The sequence below is a fragment of the Schistocerca piceifrons genome, chromosome 8 (genome assembly GCF_021461385.2).
Source record: "Schistocerca piceifrons isolate TAMUIC-IGC-003096 chromosome 8, iqSchPice1.1, whole genome shotgun sequence".
NCBI lineage: Eukaryota > Metazoa > Arthropoda > Insecta > Orthoptera > Acrididae > Schistocerca > Schistocerca piceifrons.
In genome coordinates, this window is record NC_060145.1 from 19,400,873 (window position 1) to 19,426,262 (window position 25,390).

The 25,390-nt window shown below is 43.6% G+C and overlaps 1 protein-coding gene across 1 annotated transcript in view; it reads right to left on the bottom strand.

Annotated features, from left to right (window-relative positions):
* LOC124711588 (peptidoglycan-recognition protein LC-like) overlaps positions 1 to 15,698 on the bottom strand; it is a 64,121-nt gene extending 48,423 nt beyond the window's left edge. Inside the window, exon 1 of the mRNA XM_047241737.1 lies at positions 15,559 to 15,698. Coding sequence (XP_047097693.1) covers positions 15,559 to 15,619 — 61 coding nt within the window. The 5' untranslated portion in view covers positions 15,620 to 15,698. The remainder of the gene's footprint in view (positions 1 to 15,558) is intronic.
* Positions 15,699 to 25,390: the final 9,692 nt, after the last annotated feature.

Genomic DNA, 25,390 nt, shown 5'->3' on the forward strand with positions numbered 1-25,390 from the left:
GTAACAATCATCCTACTTTCAATAAATTTTACATTAGTCTTTTCCCCGTTTAGCACATTATCACTTTAACCATTATAGTATCTTTGCACTGAGGCAGGTGCCGCAATGGTTCACATGCTTGGGAGAAGTGGAGTTCAAATCCAGATACTGGTTTCCCCTGATTACATTAAATCAATTCAGGAGAGGGCTACGATAACCTCTTACAATTCTTTTGTTGCTGCAAAGGGAAGTAAAATTTCAGATGCCTTCCGCTTTGCGAATACAACCACAAACACAGTTAATCCGGTATTAGAGGTGCTAACGGTTTTCTCTCGCGGTCTGCAAGGGATCGTATTTCAGTTCTTACTTCCGCAAATAGTTATTTCGAATCCTACTTGGTTTATGAGATTTCCTTTTTAGGAATAATCTTCTCCTGGTGCCAGCAAATGATCCCATTTGCCAGTCAGCATCTGCCCGATTCCATTATACGTGGAGAAACGGCACCCGGTCTCTCAGTATGTGCATACATGCTAGGAAGGAAGGGAGGGAGGGAGGAAGATCGGAGTTCAACGTCGAGCGAGGGCAAGGAAATCTCTGTCTTCCGCAAAGGCAGAGGTACATATGGATGACAAAGGAAATCCAAACACTCTTCCTTCCTAATGTGAGTCCAGTGCGAATCGATTATTTTTCACGATCGTAATAAGAAATTCTCTATCGCAGTGTCAGTTCTGCTTAAGTATATGCAATAAGGTAGAAAATAAGATGCACGTATAAACCTCCGGGAAATGCAAACACCACAGAACACAAATCAAACTTGAAACAATTGCATCGCACTGCATAACTTTTAAGTTCCACTTTGCATTCAGCAACTCCAATTTGGAAGCGTTCTCAGTGATTTTAAATATTGGTCTTAAAACTTATCTGTCGCTCTTTCATCATAAAAAAATACCATGACTTAAAAATCAAGCCCCATTCATCATCTATACATGAAAATATGAAGGGGTGATGGAGGTTTCACTGCAATTGTGCAAAAACAAAACATGTTTGCACTGTCTACATATGTAAATATATTGCACATTTAAAACTGCACGAAAAGCGTGAATGACACGAGGAATACTCTCTACAAATATCAAAGAAGATCTGAGATGTTCCTGCAAAAAATGTCGAGCAAACTTTTCGTTGAAGCAAAAAGCTATAAATCTTCTGTCGATTATCTTCACCCAGTGGTAAACCAAAACGCAGCAAGAACGAGATGTATATTCGCAACTCTCTTCGCATTAACTTTGGTAGCAGTTTGCACACTTTGTCTTACACTGTTTTATCACAGCCGATGTGCTACAGTGGACGCTACTGGTGGATTGCTATGTTGTCTGTTGGACATGTTTATTCTCTTCTACATGCTTCACATTACAACTTCTGCAGGACGTATGTAATGACTCCGTACTGACACTGCATGTATTAATTGATCACTACATATCTTGCATGTATTATGGCTACTAGGAGTTTTTAATTTTTCGCGCCTCTCCGTTGCCCTGACTTAATGGGGATTCCACAGTGGTCATTGTAGTCGGATGCTTATCTATGTGCATACTTCAGAAGAGAGCAACACTGAAATATAATACAGGTAATTGTTTTGGCCAAGTGAAGGACTTACACCCTTATTCAGCCATTGTACTGACCTGTTCTTGTCTGTAGCACTGGTTATTCCTATACAGCATTTTGAATTACAGAATCAGGCAAAAGTCACAGCACTAGAGAATGACCGACGCGGTGAACGTGTATTATTTTTACGTATGTAGCCCACTGCCTCACGCAGTAAACGGAAGTTTTAGATATTCATTACGAAATGTACTGTTCATAATCATTTAGCAGGCATAAAATCAAAGCAGAGAAGCGTTACAGTACACAACAGAGGCATATTCCCTTAAACATGCCATTGTCGTGGACAGACAGTTCTATAATTTCGTAACAATATTGTGTGGCGCTGCACTAATACCTGACTCGGTGTTGACAACGCATACTAATCAAAACGTCGCTTTCTCTCGCAAGTAATGTTCACTATATTTCCTTTAAAACTCAGTAATACAACACCACAACATAATTTACAAAGTGAACACCGAGCTATTGCGGTAACAAGATTTTGGCAGTTCACGTATACCAAATTATGGAACACGGCTGCGTAGTTCTACATGCCTGTTCCACAGGTGACTTACACGCTTTTTTTATGGCTAATGTTCAAATATGTGTGAATTCGTAAGGGACCAAACTGCTGAGGTCATCGGTCGCTAGACTTACACACTACTTAAAATAACTTAAACTAACTCATGCTAAGACCAACACATACAATCATGTCCGAGGGAGGGTTCGAACCTCCGGCGGGAGGGGCTTTTTTATGAAAATGTTGTTGAGCGAGTCAGTTTACTGTATACATAATTAGTTTTAATATTAATGAACACATGTTTCAGGCCTACTCACGAAACTTCACTTAAAAACAAGATTATTTTTACAGATAGCCCCTTTTTTAAAATAAAACTCGTTCCAGGAATAAGAGGAGTTGTTCGGGGAAAATGATTTTACGGTAGATTAAATTTTGCTTTGCTCACTGTCAGACATTTTATATTATTGGGCAAACGGTTAAAAGTTTTTGTTGCCGCATATGGAACTCCTTTCTGAGCCACTGACACATATGATAATGGGTAAAGTGCGTGTAGAACAACGCGGCCGGTAGATGGGCAATCGGCGGGGTATGCGTCGGGAAATGGTAGTGGTAGGTGTTGCGGGCAGGCAATGTGGGGTATGTGCCGAACGCTGGAGGGAAGTGCGTTTCTAAAACGAAGCCTATGGTCTCATTTTTTGTAAATCTTAAGTGGAGCCTCTCCACAACCACACTTGCATATTGTCCATTCAAAAAAGATCTGCTGTCACCTCTGCTTTGGTTAGTATCTAAATAGAATTCCGCCGGAAATGCAACCAAAGCGGCGATTTATTTGCGCCTGATTTGTTATCCATTTGTAACATTCAGAGAAGCATCATGGGTCGCGAATTCTGAGTAAAATTTGCTCTTTTGCCAAAACACAGTGGAGTTTACACAGTCTCACCTCACTAACTTATTGTGCAGACGCAATTGGAAGAGATTTCTGAAATAGTGCTGTGTTAAGTGAGGAATGGATGAAAAGTAAGGTCCAGCAGCTTTGAGACAGCACATTCTCGGTGCAAAAATAAACGTGCTATGTTTTCGCTTACGTTGTTCCAAAACCCATAGCATTTCTCGTTTAACCACCTATCGATGGCCCATAAAAATTCATTATTTCATCGAAAAAGAATGTAGCTAGTGGATTGACACGATAGATAAAGAAGTTTTGCCTAATAACCATATGGCAAAGTACTATCCTCTTAGTGTGCTATCATTTCCGAAAATCTCATTTAGATACCTCAAGCCCTTTATGAAATGTGGGGAATGTTGTGGATATTTCATTCTGGCTTTATCTCTGACGCACGCGAACGGAAACAAGTGCGCTATGTCTGATTAATTTTCTGGTGATAGGTGACAGACAGAGACCTCCACCTAAGTCTGAAGAAAATTTCAATATGTTACCTAAATTTAATATGCAGCAGCATATTACGTAATACAAATCACATGCAATACCATAGAGACCCTTATTTTTCATTGCAAACATTTTCGAATATCACAATAACTACGCTCATTAACGAAATGATAGGCACATCGTCATGAAGCTGACATATAAAGCTACAACAAAAGAAAAATTAAATTGTTTTGCCGAACAGTTTCTGTAAAATCGTTTGGAGAAGATTGCAGGGAGTGCACCTCGATTCTGTCATCGTCGACTAGCCGAAAGGGTGCACACACTTTCCACCATAACATGCACTGCCACGGCACTTTTCACCTAGACTTTAGTCCTCTGTCGTGCTCCGATGTAAAACGATTGTGCAGGTTTTCCGGTCCGTATTTCTCTACTTGTTTTAACATTCAGCGTCAACAGGCCAAATATTAAGGCTTCAATTACATTCACGTAAAATTGGAAAGGGTTCAATTTAGTATTTCTAGTGATATCCAACTATTCATACCGGACTTTGTCTTTTTGTCTGTTTGACCCTCTGTTGCCTTCACTATTTCATCTCTCAAAGCTATCCATTCATGTATTTGAGTCAGTCATTTGTAATGTTCCCTTTCAAACTCTCAACGCTCTGTGGTTGCTTCAACTTAGTCATGTCTTTTACATTCTACATTTTTTGCAATTTCTTCAGTTGTAGTACAAGTTTCGTACTAATAAATATAGGTCAAAGCCACATCTGCTCCTGGGCATGTTAAGAAGTTTAAATTTTGTTTTCGAACACTGTCTTAAGATTGTATGATATATGCGAAACCTCCTGTTGTCTCCAGGTGGGTTAAGTATTCTTGCCATATTGGTTCGCATCATATTATCGGTCGGGCAGAAGATACAAATGCAACAGAAAAAATTGAAATAATTTCTAATAGTAAGGTGTGTTTTTCACGGAAACCAACAGTGGGCTACGTGATTTCTTTGTGAAAAATAACACTGTTTGAAGATATGCGTCCTTCGTCGACAAGTTTACAGCTACTTGCATTGACACTCCCGTTGGAGTGTGATGATCGTGCTTAATCTGTCCACATGAGAACTAGTCTATATTATTTTCGATTTATATAGCCCAACGTATCTGTGTGTATAAGGACGGGCAATAGATACGGAACTGACAAAGCCCTACTTGTCGATGAAAAAATCGGTAGTATGGCAATCTTTTCGTTGGTTAGATAAGTCTCTGCCTTCTTTTGTTTTCCCTTCGAATTACATCACGTTTCTGGCGACAAATTTGCGGTAATTATTTCTTATTTTGTCTGTCGCACTGTGGACACCCCAGTGACCAACAGCGCAGGCACAAGGTCCAGAGGAGACCGGTTTGCACGATGCAGGCTTCTCGTGGATTTATTCGAAACAGATTCGCTAATGCAAACCCGGATATCGTGCTTGTCGCGAGCTGTCGCCTTAAGCACGTCGGCTATGCGTGCTCGCCTCCAGGACGATCCAACAATGGTATAAAAATGTAGACAGTGTGACATCTAGAAGTTTGGGTCGGCCCGGGAAGCGTCCACGCATAGTCGAAGTGCGTTCGCGATAACCACGCATGTCCGCCGCTCGTGGTTTAGTGGCTAGAGTTGCTGCCTCTGGATCATGGGGCCCCGGGTTCGATTCCCGGCCGGGTTGGGAATTTTCTCTGCCCGGAGACTGATGTGTGTGTGTTATCATTTCATCATCTTCATCATTTGTGACAGTCACCAGATTGGACTGTGAAAAAAATGGACTGTTGATGACGGCGCAGTTGAGCGTCCCGCAAACTAAACACCATCATCATAAGCACGAAATCCGGGTTCGAGTCCCGGTCCAGCACGAATTTTCACACGTGTGCCTAAGCCTGCTGTAGCCAAGATGTTTGTATTAACGAATTTATTTTGGATTAGTTTCGTACGGCTGTCGATCGTCATTGATGTCTGATTTCTTTCTTGTGCATTCTCCCGAGACCATTACCCCGGAACGAATTTATTTTGGATTAGTTTCGTACGGCTGTCGATCGTCATTGATGTCTGATTACTTTCTTGTGCGTTCTCCCGAGACCATTACCCCGGAACGAATTTATTTTGGATTAGTTTCGTACGGCTGTCGATCGTCATTGATGTCTGATTTCTTTCTTGTGCGTTCTCCCGAGACCATTACCCCGGAGTAAATTAGTTATTAAGTGGTACCCCCACTACCATCCAACCTCCCCTCGTCATCAACATCAGCACCATTAGAATGGAAAGGAATTTTCTGTGAACACGTTTATTTTTAACGTGACGAAGGATAAATCATATTTAGTTTTTGTAGGTGTTTTCTTAATGAGTCACTAAGAAAATTTAAAAAAAATGGCTCTGAGCACTATGGGACTTAACTTCTGAGGTCATCAGTCCCCTAGAACTTAGAACTACTTAAACCTAACCAACCTAAGGACATCACACACATCCATGCCCGAGGCATGATTCGAATCTGCGACCGTAGCGGTCGCGCGGTTCCAGACTGTAGTGCCTAGAATCGCTTGGCCACTCCGGCCGGCTAAGAAAATTAGCACTGATTGTTTCTAACAACCTTTTTACAGTACGATGAGGCAAATCTTAGTGCATCGCGAGTGCTACGTAGAACTTCTTCTCATAAGGGAAACTCTCATCGCACCCCCGTAGACTTCCGGTCTATTCTGGTCTATTGCGTGAACTACCTGCAACTCGTATAAGGCATTTTCGTGAGATATTTAAGCATATATATATATATATATATATATATATATATATATATATAACTGTAATAAACGAATGTTACAAAGTATGTGTGCAGCGGGTGGACTTTGTGAGGAAGATGTAGTTAACACATTCGTTTCACGAGCCGTAACCTCCAGCAGACTGCCTCGCGCGTTAGTGCTAGTAGCTGAAAAAAAATGTGATTATTGGTGACTTATGTAGCCAGTATTTAATTCTTTCGAAACAGTGATAATACTAATGATCTTTTAAAAATGAGTTAGTTTCGTGACTCAAACGCTATTGAGTCCTTTTGTTTTTACCCCTCAGAAAATTTCGCTTTGCCCCCAGTTTGGGATCCACCGCTTTAAGCTGATGCCAAGGTCATTCTTCAAAACGGCTTCTGCCAGTAAGAGCTCCCCATCGTTCTGCGGCCATTCAGAGCTACCCTCCTGGCTCTAATGATGACCTCGATGTCGATGCAACGTTTCCGTCTCCACCCTTCCTCTCTTCAAGCGGTGTATCCCTTGCCAAATATTCGACTAGATCTCAACACTCCGGAATACGGTATAGGCATTAAGCTTTCCTTACACAGCGCTCTCTTAACGTTCCTATCACACTTTATGAACTCAGCATAGATACACTCCTGGAAATTGAAATAAGAACACCGTGAATTCATTGTCCCAGGAAGGGAAAATTTTATTGACACATTCCTGGGGTCAGATACACCACATGATCACACTGACAGAACCACAGGCACATAGACACAGGCAACAGAGCATGCACAATGTCGGCACTAGTACAGTGTATATCCACCTCTCGCAGCAATGCAGGCTGCTATTCTCCCATGGAGACGATCGTAGAGATGCTGGATGTAGTCCTGTGGAACGGCTTGCCATGCCATTTCCACCTGGCGCCTCAGTTGGACCAGCGTTCGTGCTGGACGTGCAGACCGCGTGAGACGACGCTTCATCCCGTCCCAAACATGCTCAATGGGGGACAGATCCGGAGATCTTGCTGGCCAGGGTAGTTGACTTACACCTTCTAGAGCACGTTGGGTGGCACGGGATACATGCGGACGTGCATTGTCCTGTTGGAACAGCAAGTTCCCTTGCCGTTCTAGGAATGGTAGAACGATGGGTTCGATGACGGTTTGGATGTACCGTGCACTATTCAGTGTCCCCTCGACGATCACCAGTGGTGTACGGCCAGTGTAGGAGATCGCTCCCCACACCATGATGCCCGGTGTTGGCCCTGTGTGCCTCGGTCGTATGCAGTCCTGATAGTGGCGCTCACCTGCACGGCGCCAAACACGCATACGACCATCATTGGCACCAAGGCAGAAGCGACTCTGCCGGCCGAAGTGGCCGTGCGGTTAAAGGCGCTGCAGTCTGGAACCGCAAGGCCGCTACGGTCGCAGGTTCGAATCCTCCCTCGGGCATGGATGTTTGTGATGTCCTTAGGTTAGTTAGGTTTAACTAGTTCTAAGTTCTAGGGGACTAATGACCTCAGCAGTTGAGTCCCATAGTGCTCAGAGCAGAAGCGACTCTCATCGCTGAAGACGACACGTCTCCATTCGTCCCTCCATTCACGCCTGTCGCGACACCACTGGAGGCGGGCTGCACGATGTTGGGGCGTGAGCGGGAGACGGTCTAACGGTGTGCGGGACCGTAGCCCAGCTTCATGGAGACGGTTGCGAATGGTCCTCGCCGATACCCCAGGAGCAACAGTGTCCCTAATTTGCTGGGAAGTGGCGGTGCGGTCCCCTACGGCACTGCGTAGGATCCTACGGTCTTGGCGTGCATCCGTGCGTCGCTGCGGTCCGGTCCCAGGTCGACGGGCACGTGCACCTTCCGCCGACCACTGGCGACAACATCGATGTACTGTGGAGACCTCACGCCCCACGTGTTGAGCAATTCGGCGGTACGTCCACCCGGCCTCCCACATGCCCACTATACGCCCTCGCTCAAAGTCCGTCAACTGCACATACGGTTCACGTCCACGCTGTCGCGGCATGCTACCAGTGTTAAAGACTGCGATGGAGCTCCGTATGCCACGGCAAACTGGCTGACACTGACGGCGGCGGTGCACAAATGCTGCGCAGCTAGCGCCATTCGACGGCCAACACCGCGGTTCCTGGTGTGTCCGCTGTGCCGTGCGTGTGATCATTGCTTGTACAGCCCTCTCGCAGTGTCCGGAGCAAGTATGGTGGGTCTGACACACCGGTGTCAATGTGTTCTTTTTTCCATTTCCAGGAGTGTATTTCTTCAGTCTTATAAAAGTAAAAATTGCCAGTTTTTCGAATCGAACACTAAATCTGAAATATTCCTCATAGTAAACCGCATTAAACCCATCGAGCATTACAGTTTGCGCGTTACTACCTTATCACTAACCAGTTTTTCGACCCCTAACGATATGGCTGCCTGTAAGGGTCTCACATACCGAAGTCATCGAGTTGATGGAGTAGTAATTCATGTGGAAGTCTTCAATATCGGGCATTAAACGTTATAACCGATCGTGGATAATCGACAGACATCAAAATTTTAAATAGAAAAGTTACTAAAAAAGAAGGCATTTCACTGGACAGGGTGACACAAGGGAGACAGACGGCTTTGAACTGCTTAGTACTGAGGGCGCGGTGGTGGGAGGTGGTCGTAGTGGGGATAGTTTTGATCCACACAAGACGCCATTTCATTTACTCAGTCATTATGGAGCAGTTGGACTTGCAACGGCGAGTGTTTGTCTATGACAGTTCCGTGAAAAGTGGTGAGTCCATTATTGATACGCAGCGATTGTTTCGTGCGCGGTTTAACGTCGGTAGACATGCAGCTGTTCCGAGCCGTAACACAATCCTCAGATGGGTGGAAAACTTCAGATCAACTGGAAACATACTGGATAAGAAGCATCCTGGCCCCAGACACAGAGTAACGACACCAGAAAATGTTGAGAGGGTGGGGCAAGCGGCAGTCAGAAGCCCAGGACGGTCAGCTAGGCGTCATGCTAGTGAGTTACGAATCAATCGTAAATCGGTTAGACGAATTTTGCATAAAGAATTAAAATTCCATCCCTACAAAATGCTCATTGTACAACAACTCGAGGAAACTGATTTTGCTGTACGAGAAGACTTCGCTTACAGAATGCAAGTGATTTTGGGATCGAATGAAAATGAAATTTTATTGATGAGCGATGAAGCTCATTTTCATTTAAACGGGACCGCGAATAAGCAAAACCTACGTTACTGGGCTCCAGAGCATCCACACCTTATCCACCAGCGTCCTCTACATTCACAAAAAATAACAGTCTGGTGTGTTCTTGGCTCTGTGGGCATTATTGGACCTTATTTTTTTGAAGAGAACAGGGCCACAATTACTGTTAATTCGATTCGCTACGTTCGTATGCTTGAAACACTCTTGAAACCAGAAGTAAGAAGACGACGAATCCCTTTAAAAACGCGTTTGGTTCGAGCAGGATGGGACAACATCGCACACCGCAAACACTTCAATGACAGTTCTTAAACGCATGTTTCCTCGCCGAATTATCTCACCTTTTGGCAATGTTCCTTGGCCTCCCAGGTCTCCCGACTTTTCAGTATGTGACTTTTTTCTGTGGGGGTACCTTAAGAACTGTGTCTATAATCACAAACCCGGAAATTTGGACGAGTTGAAGAATGCAAACATTCAAGAAATTGCTGTCATCCCTGCAGAGATTTTAGTCCGTGTGATGGAGGATTCTGAGAAGAGACTTGAGTCCTGCATTCGAAATCATGGACATCGCCTTGACGACATTATTTCTCAGAAATAACTTCGTTAACTAAAATGGCATATAATGAGCTTTGATTTTGTGTAAATAAACATGCATTAATTTTAAAGTTGGCTGAGTATTATTTCATTAAAAACCGTCCGTCTCCCGTGTCACCCTGTATTAATGGGGCGAGCTAGTCTCATGGATACTTTGCTCGAACTGCATATCTAACCGACAATGCTGATGCACACCAGTGCGGTGGCATTTGAAACGAACTTAGTCACTTCGCCCCTGGCGGTGGAAAAAGTCTTTGGCCTCCAGAGGGAGGTGAGAAGTGGATCTGAAGTTTCTGATTACCAAGCTGTCTCACTGAAAAGGATTAAACATCAACAACTTGTGCGTAGTATCTCGTGGAATGAGGACACAGGACACTGATGTTGATTCGTCAGTCAGGAAGGACTCCCTGTTGCTATTCGAGAGAAACATATACCCGCAGTAGTTTCACCCTTTCACTTTTCTCCACTGTCACAGGAGGAGGGGAAAATGACCATTTATATGCAGTCTTCACGGGGATTCTCTCTAAAGAAAGAAAGAAATCTGATCTACTCTGACAAGTCTCTCAACCGATACGATCAGAAGACTTTTACTCTTCGACAGAGTGAAAGGCTTCGATCACTGAGGAAAACCCAGTGTATTCCACGGATAAGTAATGGAAGATAACAGCGTATAAGCTGTACCGTTATATTATAATGTCTGTTGTCCGTTGTAGAATTTTAAAATACATACAGCACAACAGTATCATGCGTTCCTTTTTTGGGGGGGTGGGGGGGGGGGGGGGTCGTTTTGCGCACACTCTACCACTGGGCTTCAAAAATATCGTTTATGTCGTTCTGCTCTGTAGGCTAATGATGGGAAATCCAGTATGTCCATACTGGATGAAATTTTACGTACACCACTGTGCAAATGGTCCAGTAGTATGTGAAATGTTGGCCCGAAAATTATCTTGGAAAAGACTTGTGGCTTGTTGATGAGGGATATTGCAGAACTGTTAATGTTGACAGGGCATCACAAAACTGATCTGTTTGTCCAGAATGGTAACTGCGGTCATGATTATGCAGAACGTTATCTTGAAAAACATAAACACATAGAGGACAATTCGCAGAATAATTACCCGTGGTGTTAGAGCGGCTGCCCTATTTACATATAGTCTGCATACTGAAATACCAAAGCGGTGCTTATACACGAGAAGATTATTACACACTTCCTCGTTACAGCGGCTTTGACTGAGTTGTCTGAACAGCAGTGCGAAACGAGAACAAACAAGGAAACGGCTCGTAAGACTATGCCAGGTATCTACACATTGTGCGCAAAAGCTGTCAGCTAGAATGGAACACGAAAACATATTGTCAGGTTCATTGAAACATGAATCTGAAGACTGGTAAGTGAAATATAATTCTTGCGAATAGGAGAGAGACGGACGCAGCTGCCACGCATCTGGAGCAGGTTAGTTTAGACGGAATATTGTCTGCTGAAGCTCAGCGAGTTTATAATGAAGGATAAAGCTAATTTTGTGGTGCCGTATCGATACTCAACAGTACTGATGTACTAGATATGCGCTATTTATGTAGTAGTAACTAGTAATTAAGATTGGTTACTTCCTTGGGCTTATAAGAAGCAACTAAAACGCTGTTGTTTTTATTATGAGATATATAATTAGGTCCCTCTACAACTAGATAAGCGAGTCGGTTTGAAGGTCGGAGGAAGGAAAGGACACACACACACACACACACACACACACACACACACACACCACCGCCTCTAACAAGGCAATGTCCGTATACCGCTTCGGATTTTAAACCTGCCTGTTTTTACAGCCTTTATTTATTATTATTAAATATTTACTCTTCATCGCCCTTTCATCACTCTGTTTAACGGGTGAACACACAGAAATAATAATAAATAATAATGATTTTCACATTAGCGCGAGCTATTAGAAAGAGATTTCACACTGAAGTTTGCATTGTGCTACTTCATTTAGCGTAACCGAGGGTGCACTACGGGATGGCCAACTAGCTGTATTCTTTTTGCGCATTTACGATGGCGTCCTTTATAAATTGTAATTTCTGCCATACGCGAAGTAAATGTAGCTAGTCCACAAAGGAATACGAATTTTCATGGTAAACACATAACTAGAACCTCCGTAATTTTTGTGCGACGTAATTTACGAATATACCTACGAGACGCCTAGGTTATTGTTAATGTAACGTAAACATCAGTTGAGTTACTAATGGACAACTCCTGCATTGAGAAAAAAAAATATCTTAGGAGAAAAGACCGAGTAACAGTAAATTGCTGTTTGTAGTTCGTGCTTTGTATGTCTTTTCTTGCTTGGGAAGAAGTATTGTATACGCACAATAACTTGGCGCTTTTGCAACGGATGCTGGAAGCGAAAGCACGCTATCACCTCCTATCTTTAAGCGCTGCTGCGTAAGTAGGGTTGGCAGCGAGTGGAAATATTCCGTTCCGGGCCGAATTTTTCCAACTGCCGCCGATTCCTTTGCTCTCGGAAAAGGCTCAAGTTATGTTGTGCCTTTAGATACATTGTTGTGATCACCTACATAACTGCTTTTCTTTCTTTTTTTCAGTGCCTGGCCCGCTGACTGGTAAGTCTTCGCGTTCTTCCAGCAACCGTAAGCAAAACTTCCAGACTATATTTTGCAATCATGTATTCACTGTACTTCGTACGCAGTTTCCAGGATTATGTTCTTGTTACTGTCGGCCGGCCGGGGTGGGCGAGCGGTTCTAGGCGCTACAGTCTAGACCCGCACGACCACTACAGTCGCAGGTTCGAATCCTGCCTCGGGCATGGATGTGTGTGATGTCCTTAGGTTAGTTAGGTTTAAGTAGTTCTAAGCTCTAGGGGACTGATGACCTCAGAAGTTAAGTCCCATAGTGCTCAGAGCCTTTTTTTTTTTTTTTTTTTTTTTTTTTTTTTTGTTACTGTTGCCCGACATCATGCCCCATATTAACATTGTTATCCCTCCGCTCCACCGCTCCCTAAATCAGGTAGTCACACTGGGATCTTGCAGAATGCACATTGGTGAGCTAAAGCGTAGTGGCCACTGGCTGCCGCGTGAGTGGATGCCGTCTGATGGCGTTGCGGCCACGTGAGGCGGCGAGCGAAGTGTTTAAGCGGAGCAGACGCGAATGAGGGGATCACTTTGGCGACTTCGACTTCTTGTGCCCCGGCGCTTAGGAACGGAGAGCTCACAAGGGAACCTCCCCATCGCACCCCCCTCAGATTTAGTTATAAGTTGGCACAGTGGATAGGCCTTGAAAAACTGAACACAGATAAATCAAGAAAACAGGAAGAAGTTGTGTGGAACCGTGAAAAAAATTAGTAAAATATACAAACTGAGTAGTCCATGCGCAAGATAGGCCACATCAAGGAGAACGTGAGCTGAGGAGCGCCGTGGTCCCGTGGTTAGCGTTAGTAGCTGCGGAATGAGAGATCCTGTCTTCCCTCGACTGAAAATTTTACTTTCTTTATTTTCGCAAAGTTATGATCTCCCCGTTCGTTCATTGACGTCTCCGTTCACTGCAATAAGTTTGTGTCTGTGTTTTGCGACCGCACCGCAAAACCGTGCGATTAGTAGACGAAAGGACGTGCCTCTCCAATGGGAACCGAAAACATTTGATCGCTAGGTCATAGGTGAACCGATTCCTCCACGGGAAAACACGTCTGATATATTCTATACGACACTGGTGACGGCATGTGCGTCACATGACAGGAATATGTTGTCGACCCACCTAACTTGTACACTTGGCGAATGGGTAAAAAAATTCTTCTGCCTTGCCCGATTTAGGTTTTCTTGTGGATGTCATAATCACTCCAAAAAAAGTGATGAAAACATAAGAGTTTGTCACATAAACTGAAAATAAAAAATTAAACTTTTCACTCGAGGGTAGACTTGAACGAAGGACCTCTCGTTCCGTAGCTGCTCACGCTAACCACGGGACCACGGCGCTCCTGAGCCCACACTCTCCTTTATGTTGCTTATCTTACGCATGGACTACTCAGTTTGTATATTTTGTTTATTTTTTCATAGTTCCACACAACTTCTCCCTGTTTTCTCGATTGATCTGTGTTCAGTTTTTCAAGGCCTATCCACTGTGCCAACTTATAATTAAACCTGAGGGGGGGTGCGATGGGGAGGTTCCCTTATCAGAAACGACTACTGCTGTCGTGAGGATGTGTCGTAAGGGTTGAAGGACCGTGAACCCACAAGTAGCGACAAGGTGGCGCGCGTCCACGCCTCACCACAGACAGTGGCTGCAAAGCAGGACAGGCGGCGATCTGTGACACGCGACGACAGAGTACAGTGATGATGCAGGGACGAGCGTTTCACAGCACACCGTGCGGCACTCACTGTGAAACAGGGAGCCCGTAGCACGCGATTCCCACGTGTTCCCATGTAGACCCAATGACATTGTCGATTACGATTTCAGTGGACAATAGATAATCGAGAATCGACCGTGGATCAATGTAAACTTGTCGCCAGGTCGGATGAATCACGTTTCCTGGTCATGTCCGGATACGCCTTCATACAGGCGAAGAGTTGCTCAAAACAGGCACCGCACTATGTGCGCAGACCGCCTGGGGCAGTATTAGGGTATGGGTGACTTTCACGTGGGATTCTGGGACACGCGTGGCCTAGAAATCAAAGGCGCCATGACAGCTGTGGACTACGTGAAGATTACTGCGGACCACCTGCATCCCTTCATCGTTGATATCTTCGCAGACGCCAATAGCGTCTTCCAGTAGGACCATTGTCCGTGTTAGAAGGATCGTGCTACAGTGGCTCGAGAGCGTGCAATGTGGACCGGATGACAGATATGTGGGACGGTATCGGGCGCCAGCTCCGTCCCCACAAACCACCGGCCCGTATTTTACGAGAATTGTGTGTGATCTTTAAGTTGAAATCTGGTGCCACATACCTCTCTACACGTACCAAGGACTTCCCGTAATCCGTGCTACTCAGAGTCGCACCTATATTCCTATCCAAATATGGACCAACACGCTGTTAAGCATGTGGTCAAATTTTTTGACTCGTCAGTATAAAATGGTACCCAGCCAATATTTCCATTGTGTAGTGTTGAGATGGAACCTGTGGCCAGCAACTCGGGTCATCACATATTAGTGGAAGATCAGTATTCCTTCTTACAACTGTAGGAACAATTCGTTTGCTGAATAGGATCTGTAGTTTCCTTTTAGAAGCTGACTTAATAAGAAAGAAAAATAATTGAGGGTGAACATCTTACGTTTTTAGGAGAAAAATTTTCACAAGCGTGAGCCTGTCCTAAGAATATTTCGTTCTTCAGCAATTTCGGAACACTGCAGATATGTTTCGTCAAGACCGTCGTAGGTTACAAAAAAGGTTTCTAAATCTTTCCTTTCCAGCGCGATCAAGATGAGATAGAAACCAGTGAACTCAACATGCTGAATAACGTGCTACAGTAACAGCTTTTGCACTTACCACGAGTTCCAGTGATTACGAGAAGTAATGCGAAGAATGCTATTACGCCAGTTTTCCTCATGTTGCCAATCCGTCAGCGTAACACAGAATAGGGATCCGCACGCAGCAAATGCCCCCTATAAACCCGTTTCTTGCTCCCAGACCCCCACTCCGTGTCCTGTTGAGCGGGCCGTCTACTGGGCAAGAAACGAAGGTCGGAGGTGGGGAGAGAAGCGAGCGGAAAAAGTGAGAGGACTACAACGACGAGAGAGGGACGCGAGACAAACACTGTGGTTTTTGTCTCTTTTTCGCGGGGGGGATTTGCTAGCGGGAGGCAGGACTACGACACATCAAGAGGTTTGTTCCGTTGGCTGTGGCCGCCTTGCCGCTTTTTTTCTCCCTGGGAGCTGGTGAGCTAGCAGCGGACTAGTGTGGAAGGCACTGGCGATACACAGCAGTCCGCGGGCCGGTTCTTCCCCGTGACGTAGCCAAGCAACAAGTGGATGCGAGCCCGTAATGTAATTACCGGGCGACAGCGTGTTCCGCTAGGCACGTGAGCGCGCGCTCGAGCCAGCCTAGACGCAAGTCAGCTGTCTGCCACCGAAACCCGTAATTCCTTCCTTGTGACGTATTTCAGCGTCTTTTAGAACATGTTCTGCATTTCAAAGCCAGTATTAACGTCTTGGAGTAAGCAGTTACTTGAACGACATTGGCTTTAAACTGTTTGGAACGTTACACATAAACATTTAATACTCGTAAAATATGAAATACTGCCGCTAGAGCAATTAATATCTCAGTTACTTCTTTCAATTTATTTTCACCTTATTTCCACACTCTTGAGACGAGTCTAACATACCGCTGGGCATATCGCGGGAAACAAGAGGGGGCTGCGAACGAGATAGTTGTTCCAGCTGGTTCATTGGTGAGGCATCGCCATTTCTGTTGCATATGCTTGCACGACAGAAATCAAATAGACTTGTCGCTTTGTAAAGAAATAGTTCTTTTGCCATGTTAGTTCGCGACGTTTTCAGCATTAAACTGTCCTTTTGATATGGCAAGTTTTATAAAGTTTGATCCGTTTAAGTAGCAGCAAAGTGTACTATGCTGGTCACGAAAGAGACTCACGGTGCGGAATTGTGTTGAGCTACTTACGAAACATGTTCATTTAATCACCTTTAAAGTATAACCCGTTTAAGTCCACTTTCATGTCCATTCATTCCTGCCACTGTTGTAAACTTTTCTACATTTCGTTTTTCTTCGGGCTGTGAAATAGCTTTGCACGAAACTTATCAGTCGTGAGCACTCAAAAAGATCGATGAACGGTCGCGCATTGATTTACTACGACAAATGATTCGTTTGTAAAGGGAACAGTAGTGTTTCTTTTGTGTCAGAAATTTTATTAGAAACACAATCAAAAATAAAGTTTATGTGTAAGGTGTGTCATAATTACTACGAAAACTGACGCAGGTGGAAGTATGTGATAAAACGTTCCAGCAAACTTGAGTCCGCATACGAGCCGTTCGCGAGGTGATTTTGTTTGCGTGTGTGTGGTGGCGGGTGTTTTCCAGGCTCCACTCGTTTCATTATAAAATACTGTACTGGTTAGTACAAATCTACTTCATATGTACATTTTTCGACTGAGTCATCATCTAATTGTGCTCAAATTTCGCCCATGGTCCATGGTTGGGCAATGCGATACGTGAATGAGGGGGTACCGACACCTTTTGCTCTTACTGCAGTACGTCGTCTATCGCGCCAGTTTTGAACTATACTTAAAATTGTAAACTTCTCCATCACAAAGATTTTACATGTAGTGTTCCTTTTTCATTTGTTGTGCTCGAGTCTTTAATAAAATAATTTTTACAGAGCACGTTAGAATATGGAATTCATTTTTTCATTTCGTTTATTGCGTAGTTGAAGTTTTACCTAGTATTTTAGGACAAACCATTTTAGATTTTTGGTCCTGTAACAAAATCACTTGTTCCGTACTAAAAACGTATATTGCGAAGATTGTTACATAAATAAAAATTAATAATAATGAGTAACAAAAAATAAGCATCTTATAATTTAGCGAAAGAAAACGAAGGGTGTTAGCTGAAAATATTTCAGAAGGGAAAAGGAGAGGATAATAAGTGTAAAAGAAAATTGGAGAATCCCATCAGCAGTACGAACCTGAGGAGGAGATCTTAGAATGGTACAGGGATATCTAGCATCATGGATTGACATCCGCTTTTGCTAATTTAGCGCTCCTCCTGGCGGTGGTGATTTCTACTGATGGCCTGGCTCCTTAGCCATGTTGCAAACGGCCGAAGTGTTAGTAATTCGTATTTGATAGCCGAGGTGATAAAAGGCCACTGTACGACCTGGGGATATCCCAGACCACATTGCCATACGACATTTACGTAAAGTAGGCTGTATAACGATGAAATTGTCGTGTGTAATGTTAATAATACGACTGTACATTATGTTTTGTTATAAAACACTGATAAGGTGGTAGACCTTTGGAATTTGCAATGTAATGGATTTTTACCATTTACTTTCCTAAATTATTTAATCATTTGATCTTTTTGTTGCGTGTTTCGCATTTATTGGTTTTTATATTAACTGCATATTAAGTATCAGAAATGCATTTATTTTAATTATACACCGGATCTAATCTCTCTGGATTTGTGAGTTTTGCTTCCCGACAAGTGGAGAGAAAATTAAGCAGGTCACATAGGAAATACACCTTTTATAATAGCATCATTAGTGCAGGGTATTCGAAGCTTTGACACTGCTCCAGTGTGATGTACAAAATATTCGAATGCTGTGGTCATACTTACGTGAATACTGCACGCATACACTGTCGTCCTCATATATCACATGGAATGCGAAGCATTTTCACTTATTGGACACTTCACAGTTTTCAGTCCGTGAACTGTGTTGAAAACAATACTTGCAGCCGGCCGCTGTGACCGAGCGGTTCTAGGCGCTTCAGTCCGGAACCGCGCTGTTGCTACGGTTGCGCCGGTCGGAGTGACCGTGCGGTTCTAGGCGCTACAGTCTGGAGCCGAGCGACCGCTACGGTCGCAGGTTCGAATCCTGCCTCGGACATGGATGTGTGTGGTGTCCTTAGGTTAGTTAGGTTTAAGTAGTTCTAAGTTCTAGGGGACTGATGACCTCAGATGTTAAGTCCCATAGTGCTCAGAGCCATTTGAGCCAGTACTTGCTATGTCACTTATACATAGAGATGATATAACAAAAATGTTGTTTCAGAGCATGACGCTAAGACGTATGCCTGTGTATCTTCTGCTTCTGGTCATTGAAATATAGTTATGTGGTGTCTTCTGTGCACTATCGCCAAACAACCAAATTTTCCTGCCCAGAATACCCTACCAAATTACAACTTAGGAATTCCTGGAGTAGATGAGACTTCATGGTTCTTTTATGGGCCTGTTGTTCTGTACTATTGAGAAAGTTGGCACTATTAACGTTTATGCAGTGTTTCTTGACAGAGGCCATATTAGCTGCCATGTAATTTGACTGTAGACATATGCAAATCAACCGATGAAGGTGCGACAGTGATTAAATTGTGGACTCATAGCTGACAGCAGTGTGCTTCAGTTGGTCATCAGTGCCATTTCTGGAACGATCTTATCCAAGACCTCTGACACGGGCTTCTGATGTCAGGTTTCACACTTGGGCAACTTATAATGAAAATCAACCTACAACTCCCCTCTCCAACGCGGAATGGCCGACACGTGTATGTGGTCCATTCCTCATCCATGGGAACCCTCACACACCTCAGACAAATCTGCGAGTTATATTCGAGGTCATCCAGAGAGACCACTGTCCTATTCAAGCATGCAAGTGAAGTACTTTTATTCAAGGGCGTGACATAACTCTGTACTAGCCACACAATATAAAATTGGCAGGGGGGAGCAGTGGGGTACATTAAAATGACGCAACCCAGTGGTGCTATAAGGTTGGAGAGCTCCCTCCTCGCACTTACCATTGTTTATAATTAGTTTAACTGTGTAGGTCTGTGCATCGTAGGGAAGAGTTTCAGGTTTGTTATAACCAGTAGCAAATTAAGTTCCTGATTATCAACAACAATTTTCTATCCATATAGTTCAGTTGCATGATCCTGCTCAACTGTACTCTGTAGTGTAATGGTCAGGGTCTTTTGTAAATAGTAACACCGATATAAAAAATAACTTGTGCCTTATTGACAACTTTTCTTTTGTTAACAATTTTTATATATTTATTAACAATGACATTTTCTTAATTTATGGTTTATTTACAAAATATTTGCAAAGTTATTTTACAATAAATTATTTTTCCTTGTAATTTAAAAGATTGGTTGTATATACTTTTTTCACTGAAACTATTACCATCACGTAAATACATACAGAGATACCATTCACACTAAAATAAGGATGTAAGAAGAAGAACCAGAACCCCATATAATCATCACTTTGTGTGTGTTTCATCATTTCTTTCTATTTACATTTACATAATTTCGTTTATACAGAGTATGCAATGGAAAACAGGCACTAGCAACATTGTTTTACCTAACTATTCCGCACACACTCGCACATACACGTGAACTAGCTACACATAAACACACGGCATACCCTCGATCACTCCAGCGAGTAGTGTGAGTATGGTACGGTGTCAGTCCTGTCCTCACAGATGAGCCGTTTTTTGCCATGACGAGACAGCCCCTGTTTCATCTGCAGCGCAGTATGTACCTCATGGCTTACCGATTGAAAGATTACCTGGCCCACAGTATGTGGAGTTGCGCCAGTGACTTGGAGGAGGCACCTCTTGTAATCCTCAGTTGTGAGAGTCTTTGGGGCCGCACAGTACACACCCTTAGGCCGCCCCTGGGTGACACCTGCTTTTATATGATAGGCGTAAATCTTTGATCTGAGCCCCACAAACTGCAACTCATTCGCTCTGTCTTTCATCGGGCCAATAATCTTCTTGTTTTGAGGTGTTGCTCCAAAAGGATTATCGGACGCGCATACAAATGCGCCAAATGGTTTGGGATTATAACTTTGCCATATGGATCATAGCCTTTCACCTAGCGGATGATACTACCTGGATCCGTATAAAGTAACTTATGGTCGGCAAAATATGGATCTGTATGGTCATAATGAAATAGGTACATGTGTAGTTCGGGAAGGTCCAGAATACATACACCGATATGCACAGGCTTCATGAACTGCTCTGAAACGTTGGTCATCTCCACAGTCACCAGTCCTTTATTCAGTATGGTGACCAATTTTAAATTTTCTCTGGCAATGTAATCTCCTGTGCCATAGTGCTTGTCCCACTGATAAACTAATGAATTTTGCGGTATTCTCCAACATTCTCTATGGTTCTTTGGAAACTTGAATTATTCATGAACTTGTAAAAATATTTTTCAAAATCACGCTTCACGGGAGGGTTGTTTTGGTGTTATCGTCAATGTACTCCTTCAGCTAGCAACACTGGCGTTGTGCAGCGTTGTCAACAGCTTGAGGATGGTACCATTTTGCAGGACTAGGTGTTATGGTCAAGTGGCAAGTCGCTACGCTTGTCATGCAATTGGGTGGGATATTGCAGTTCTACCTCCAGGACATACCTCTCACTAGCTATCTCATTCACATCGTTGATCTTTTCGTTCAAACCGACGGTTTCTTCCTCAGGCAGCCATCAGAACCATCCAAATGGTAGACTTTGTTGCGTGGCGGCCATGTAAAGTATGTAACTTAAACCGTCCGATGGCCTGCACTCTTCATTCATTCATTCATTCATTCATTCACGGGTTGTTCGCTATGGCTTACCTGTGCACGCACTGGCAAATTCCCCCATGGATCCCGTGTTCGAAGAAGAGCAGCATGTCAACTTCGGTCAACAGTTCTATGCTGTCACATGGTTTCCTTAATGTTCTGTCTCACGAAAGCCGTGGCATATGAACTAAAGGCAGGATTCAGATAATATGTGCCCAGGCATACACTCTGAAACTTCCGAAGATGTCTGGGAGCGCCGCGAGCGGTTGCCGTGCGGTCTGAGGCGCCTTGTCACGATCCGTGCGGCTCCGAGGTTTGAGTCCTCCCTCGGAGGGTGTGTGTGTTGTCCATAGCGTAAGTTAGATTAAGCAGTGCGCAGGCTTAGGGACCGATGACCTCTACAGTTTGGTCCCATAAGACCTTATCACAAATTAAAAAAAAAAAAAAAGTCTGGGAGCAGGTGTACATTTGTGTTCATGTATAATCTAGAATAAATTCCTAAATTAGGGATGCTGAATTCCTGCCAAACATTCACCACGTGCTCGTACACCACGTGTGTCACATCAGTGCCTGTCAGATTACTGGAGAATCGAGGTATGTCAGGCAATGTGATATCGTGGAGTCATCAAATCCACCTCCCTCCCTCATCACAAGCTGAAACTTTCCATTATTGAAATATGTGGCTCTGGTGATAAGCATATCTTCCCGATGCATTGTCATGGCAAGTTTCTGAAGAGACGCATCCATGAAACGAAGGGAATCCAGAAGTGGAGCGTTATTCTTGGCACGAGTTCCTTGGAAAACGACAGGTACTTCTCTGCAGTGTGAGGAATTACTCTGACCTTATCACATTTCAGTTCAAAATCACCCAAGTGTAGTACGATAAAGTGGGCATTATACCCCCTCAAATTGTAGAAAAGGGCGGGTATGTGCTGTGGCACTTGCTACTTAAAGTTGCATGCCTTGTTAACTGCAGAACTTCGCTGTTTGATGACAGTGGTCTCCATGTAGAATTTTTCAGTGGCTGCCCACATATATGACCCAGAACTTCCCGTTCAAACAAGACGACACTCTCCTTCGAATCAGTCATGGGTTCGTTGTTGCAATAAATCCCAACAACTTCCCATGCAAATTTTTCGAGTTCTGTGAGTAACCATGTTGCAGAATTATCCTAGATGTAAGATTCGAATTTGTTGCGACTAGAATCTTACGAGCATACAACTTGATACGCTGCCACATACGGTACGTGCTGTTCTGTGAAGGAAGGGTGGCAGGCAGGCGGGTCAGCTTCACAGTGTGCCACAGCTGGTAGGAGGCACTCTGAATTGTAGTAAACGACAAAATGGGCGTTGCTCTTGATGGCGAGCATTCTTACATTGTAAGAAATTTTTTATCCTCAGTAGATATTTTTACATGTTTGGGTTCCTGGGTCGAGCATTCAGTGAGGTGCCCTCCTAGATACTCATTCTTGGCAAAAGAGTTGTTAATTTTTACTCTTTTGGGAGAAAAGTAGGTGGGGCATGTGTTTGATCCACACGTAGTGTTGCTGCTCGCCTTCGGAGAGTTGAAGCAGGTCTATGTATCTGGTATGCTGACCGGCTAAATTTGAGAAATAGAGCTCTATCGACTTTCGATTGATTTCTTTGCCCTTCACAGTGTGCTCCTGGTCGTCATCTTCTGGCTACTAACATCCAGGGCGTATATGTGAATTGAATAATGTGGTTTCTGTCTCTCGAATTGTGGTAGGTCCTGGAGCTTTACAGGGAATTAGATGGCTTGGAAATTGAAACGCCCATAGATATCAGATTTCATATTGACTTTATGCTGCGTGTTAGTTAATTTCTGTCGCTAGCCAGAAGTGAACATGCAAAGCAATATACGTCAGTATCAGATTCTGGACATTAATGAATGCACATTTAGCAGCAATATCGTTCGGAAGAGGGCTGTAACAGGACCCCCTCCCCTAATAAGTGGACCAAATAAATGCAAATATATATCAAGGTGGTGTATGCAGCTGGGTGCCTTACCTGGACCTCTTCCCTGCATGTCTGGTGAATGATATACAAAAAGGGAAGTTATTTGAAATTGTTTTCGGGGAAATTTCTGTAGTTCGTCCTGATTCGTAATCAGTTGTAAACGCCAATTTTCGAAAAAATGATCCTTTGTGCGTGGGTTGCAGCAGTATTATTGCGTATTCATGAAATTTCAGCAGTGTTTGCAACGTTTCTGTCCAAAGAAATGTCACTATGGTAAATCAGCCTTCATGCATTGCTTATGGTGTTCAGAATTTCTATGTTTCTACAATTGGTATCATCCAAGGGAATGCACCACTTCTTCCTGAAGAATAAACGTAAGAATAAATGTAATAATTAATTTATGAATAGATAAAAGAATGAAATATTGGAGTGTGAGAATTTAAAAAGACTGTAAACTCTGAAAATACCATGCACATATATATTGCATAATTAATGTATGTCACGTATTGTGAAACCTAGTTGTAATTTCACAGTTAATATATCACCCTTGTATCCTCTAATTTGATAAGAAAAATTTGTGTAGTAACTTCCTACGAACTTATACACAAGTGAAATAAAATTTAAAAAAATCATGTTTCCAACATGGTGCACAAAACTGTGAAGCTGTAACGCTAGCCACTTCATCACTTTGGTTCAATGACCTGCGTACTAAAAGACATATAAATTATGGCTAAAACTTTAAGCGTCATTTTCGCAGAAATGATCGAGTACCTACAGATAAGCCAAGACACGTGTTCATTTATCTTGACTGTGTGAAGTTATTGAGAAATCAGGTGATGGCACTTGCCGTGTTCTCTTCATTAATGGTAAGATACCAAACATCATTGATGTTCCTAAGGAGCTCACTTTACAGTACAGCTTGACGAGCATTGAGGAAAGCGGCCGTATCTCAGTAGCCTGCGTTCGAGTTATTAATGCAGGCAAGTGAGATCCAGTCCTCAAATGCAGCACCAATTGTAGTCATTGTGATCTCAGAACTTACTTGAAGATACATATTAGTTTGGGCAGGTCTGCTGCTGCTGCTAGGTGCAACAGAATGTGTTGATAATCTTTGGTGATGGTGATGGTGGTGGTGACATTGCGAGGTGAGCGAGGGTGCAGAGAGCACGGTTGAGACCACGGCAAATGAGGCAGAACTGTAATGCCATGTCATGGTGACGGATTGGCCTGGGGCGTCGGCAGACTGGGCTGCACAGCAGATGACTGATCAGGCTGTGGGGACATCATTGCAGATGACGAACTGGGCTGCCTGTATGTCATCACAGATGGGTTGCTGGGTCGCTGCACATCCAGCTGCAGGTGCACTTTCACCACCCGTATAACCTACACACAAAGGAGAAGGAAAAAAATATTAAGTATCATTCTTAATTAATAAAATAAAGTTGAATGTGTCTATAGTGTTCTTACTCATGGTCAGAATTTGCTGCATCTGAATCAGTCCATGAGATCCTATTGGCCAATACCTCCAGCATTATTTGGTCCAGCCCTACCTGTGGATCGACACTCCCCTGGCTGATGTTATCGAGTGCACCTAGAAACAAACAAGAACACATCACGTTAGTAGTCCATGCAAGCAGTCATGTGTTGGGCGTTGTTATCAGTACTGTAGAAGAAGAATAGAAAGAACTACTACTCACATATTCATTTTTCAATGACCAGCTTCATCCCCCAAGAACTAATGCTGGACAATGGGCTCATCCGGAATTCATCGTCGAGTGTACCTACAAGCAGACAAGAATACATCACGTTAGTGATGCAGGCTTGCAATTACGTGGCACAATATTAATATTTTAGAATAATAGGAAGAACTATTGCTGCTGCTACTTCTACTACTACTCACGTTTCTACTCCTCAATGACTGGCATGCTCCCCCATTAGCTCACCGTGGAAATGTATATGGGCATTTCCTGCATATGATGATTATTGGTAATTACTAATGGGCAACTGCGGCTGCGCGCGCAGCAGTCTGATGGCTGGAAATTCCTGGTTTCCTGCTGTGATCGAAGTATTAGCCTGTTGGCTTCGCCTTCGAGCTTGGCTTGTACTGGAAAGGTTTGT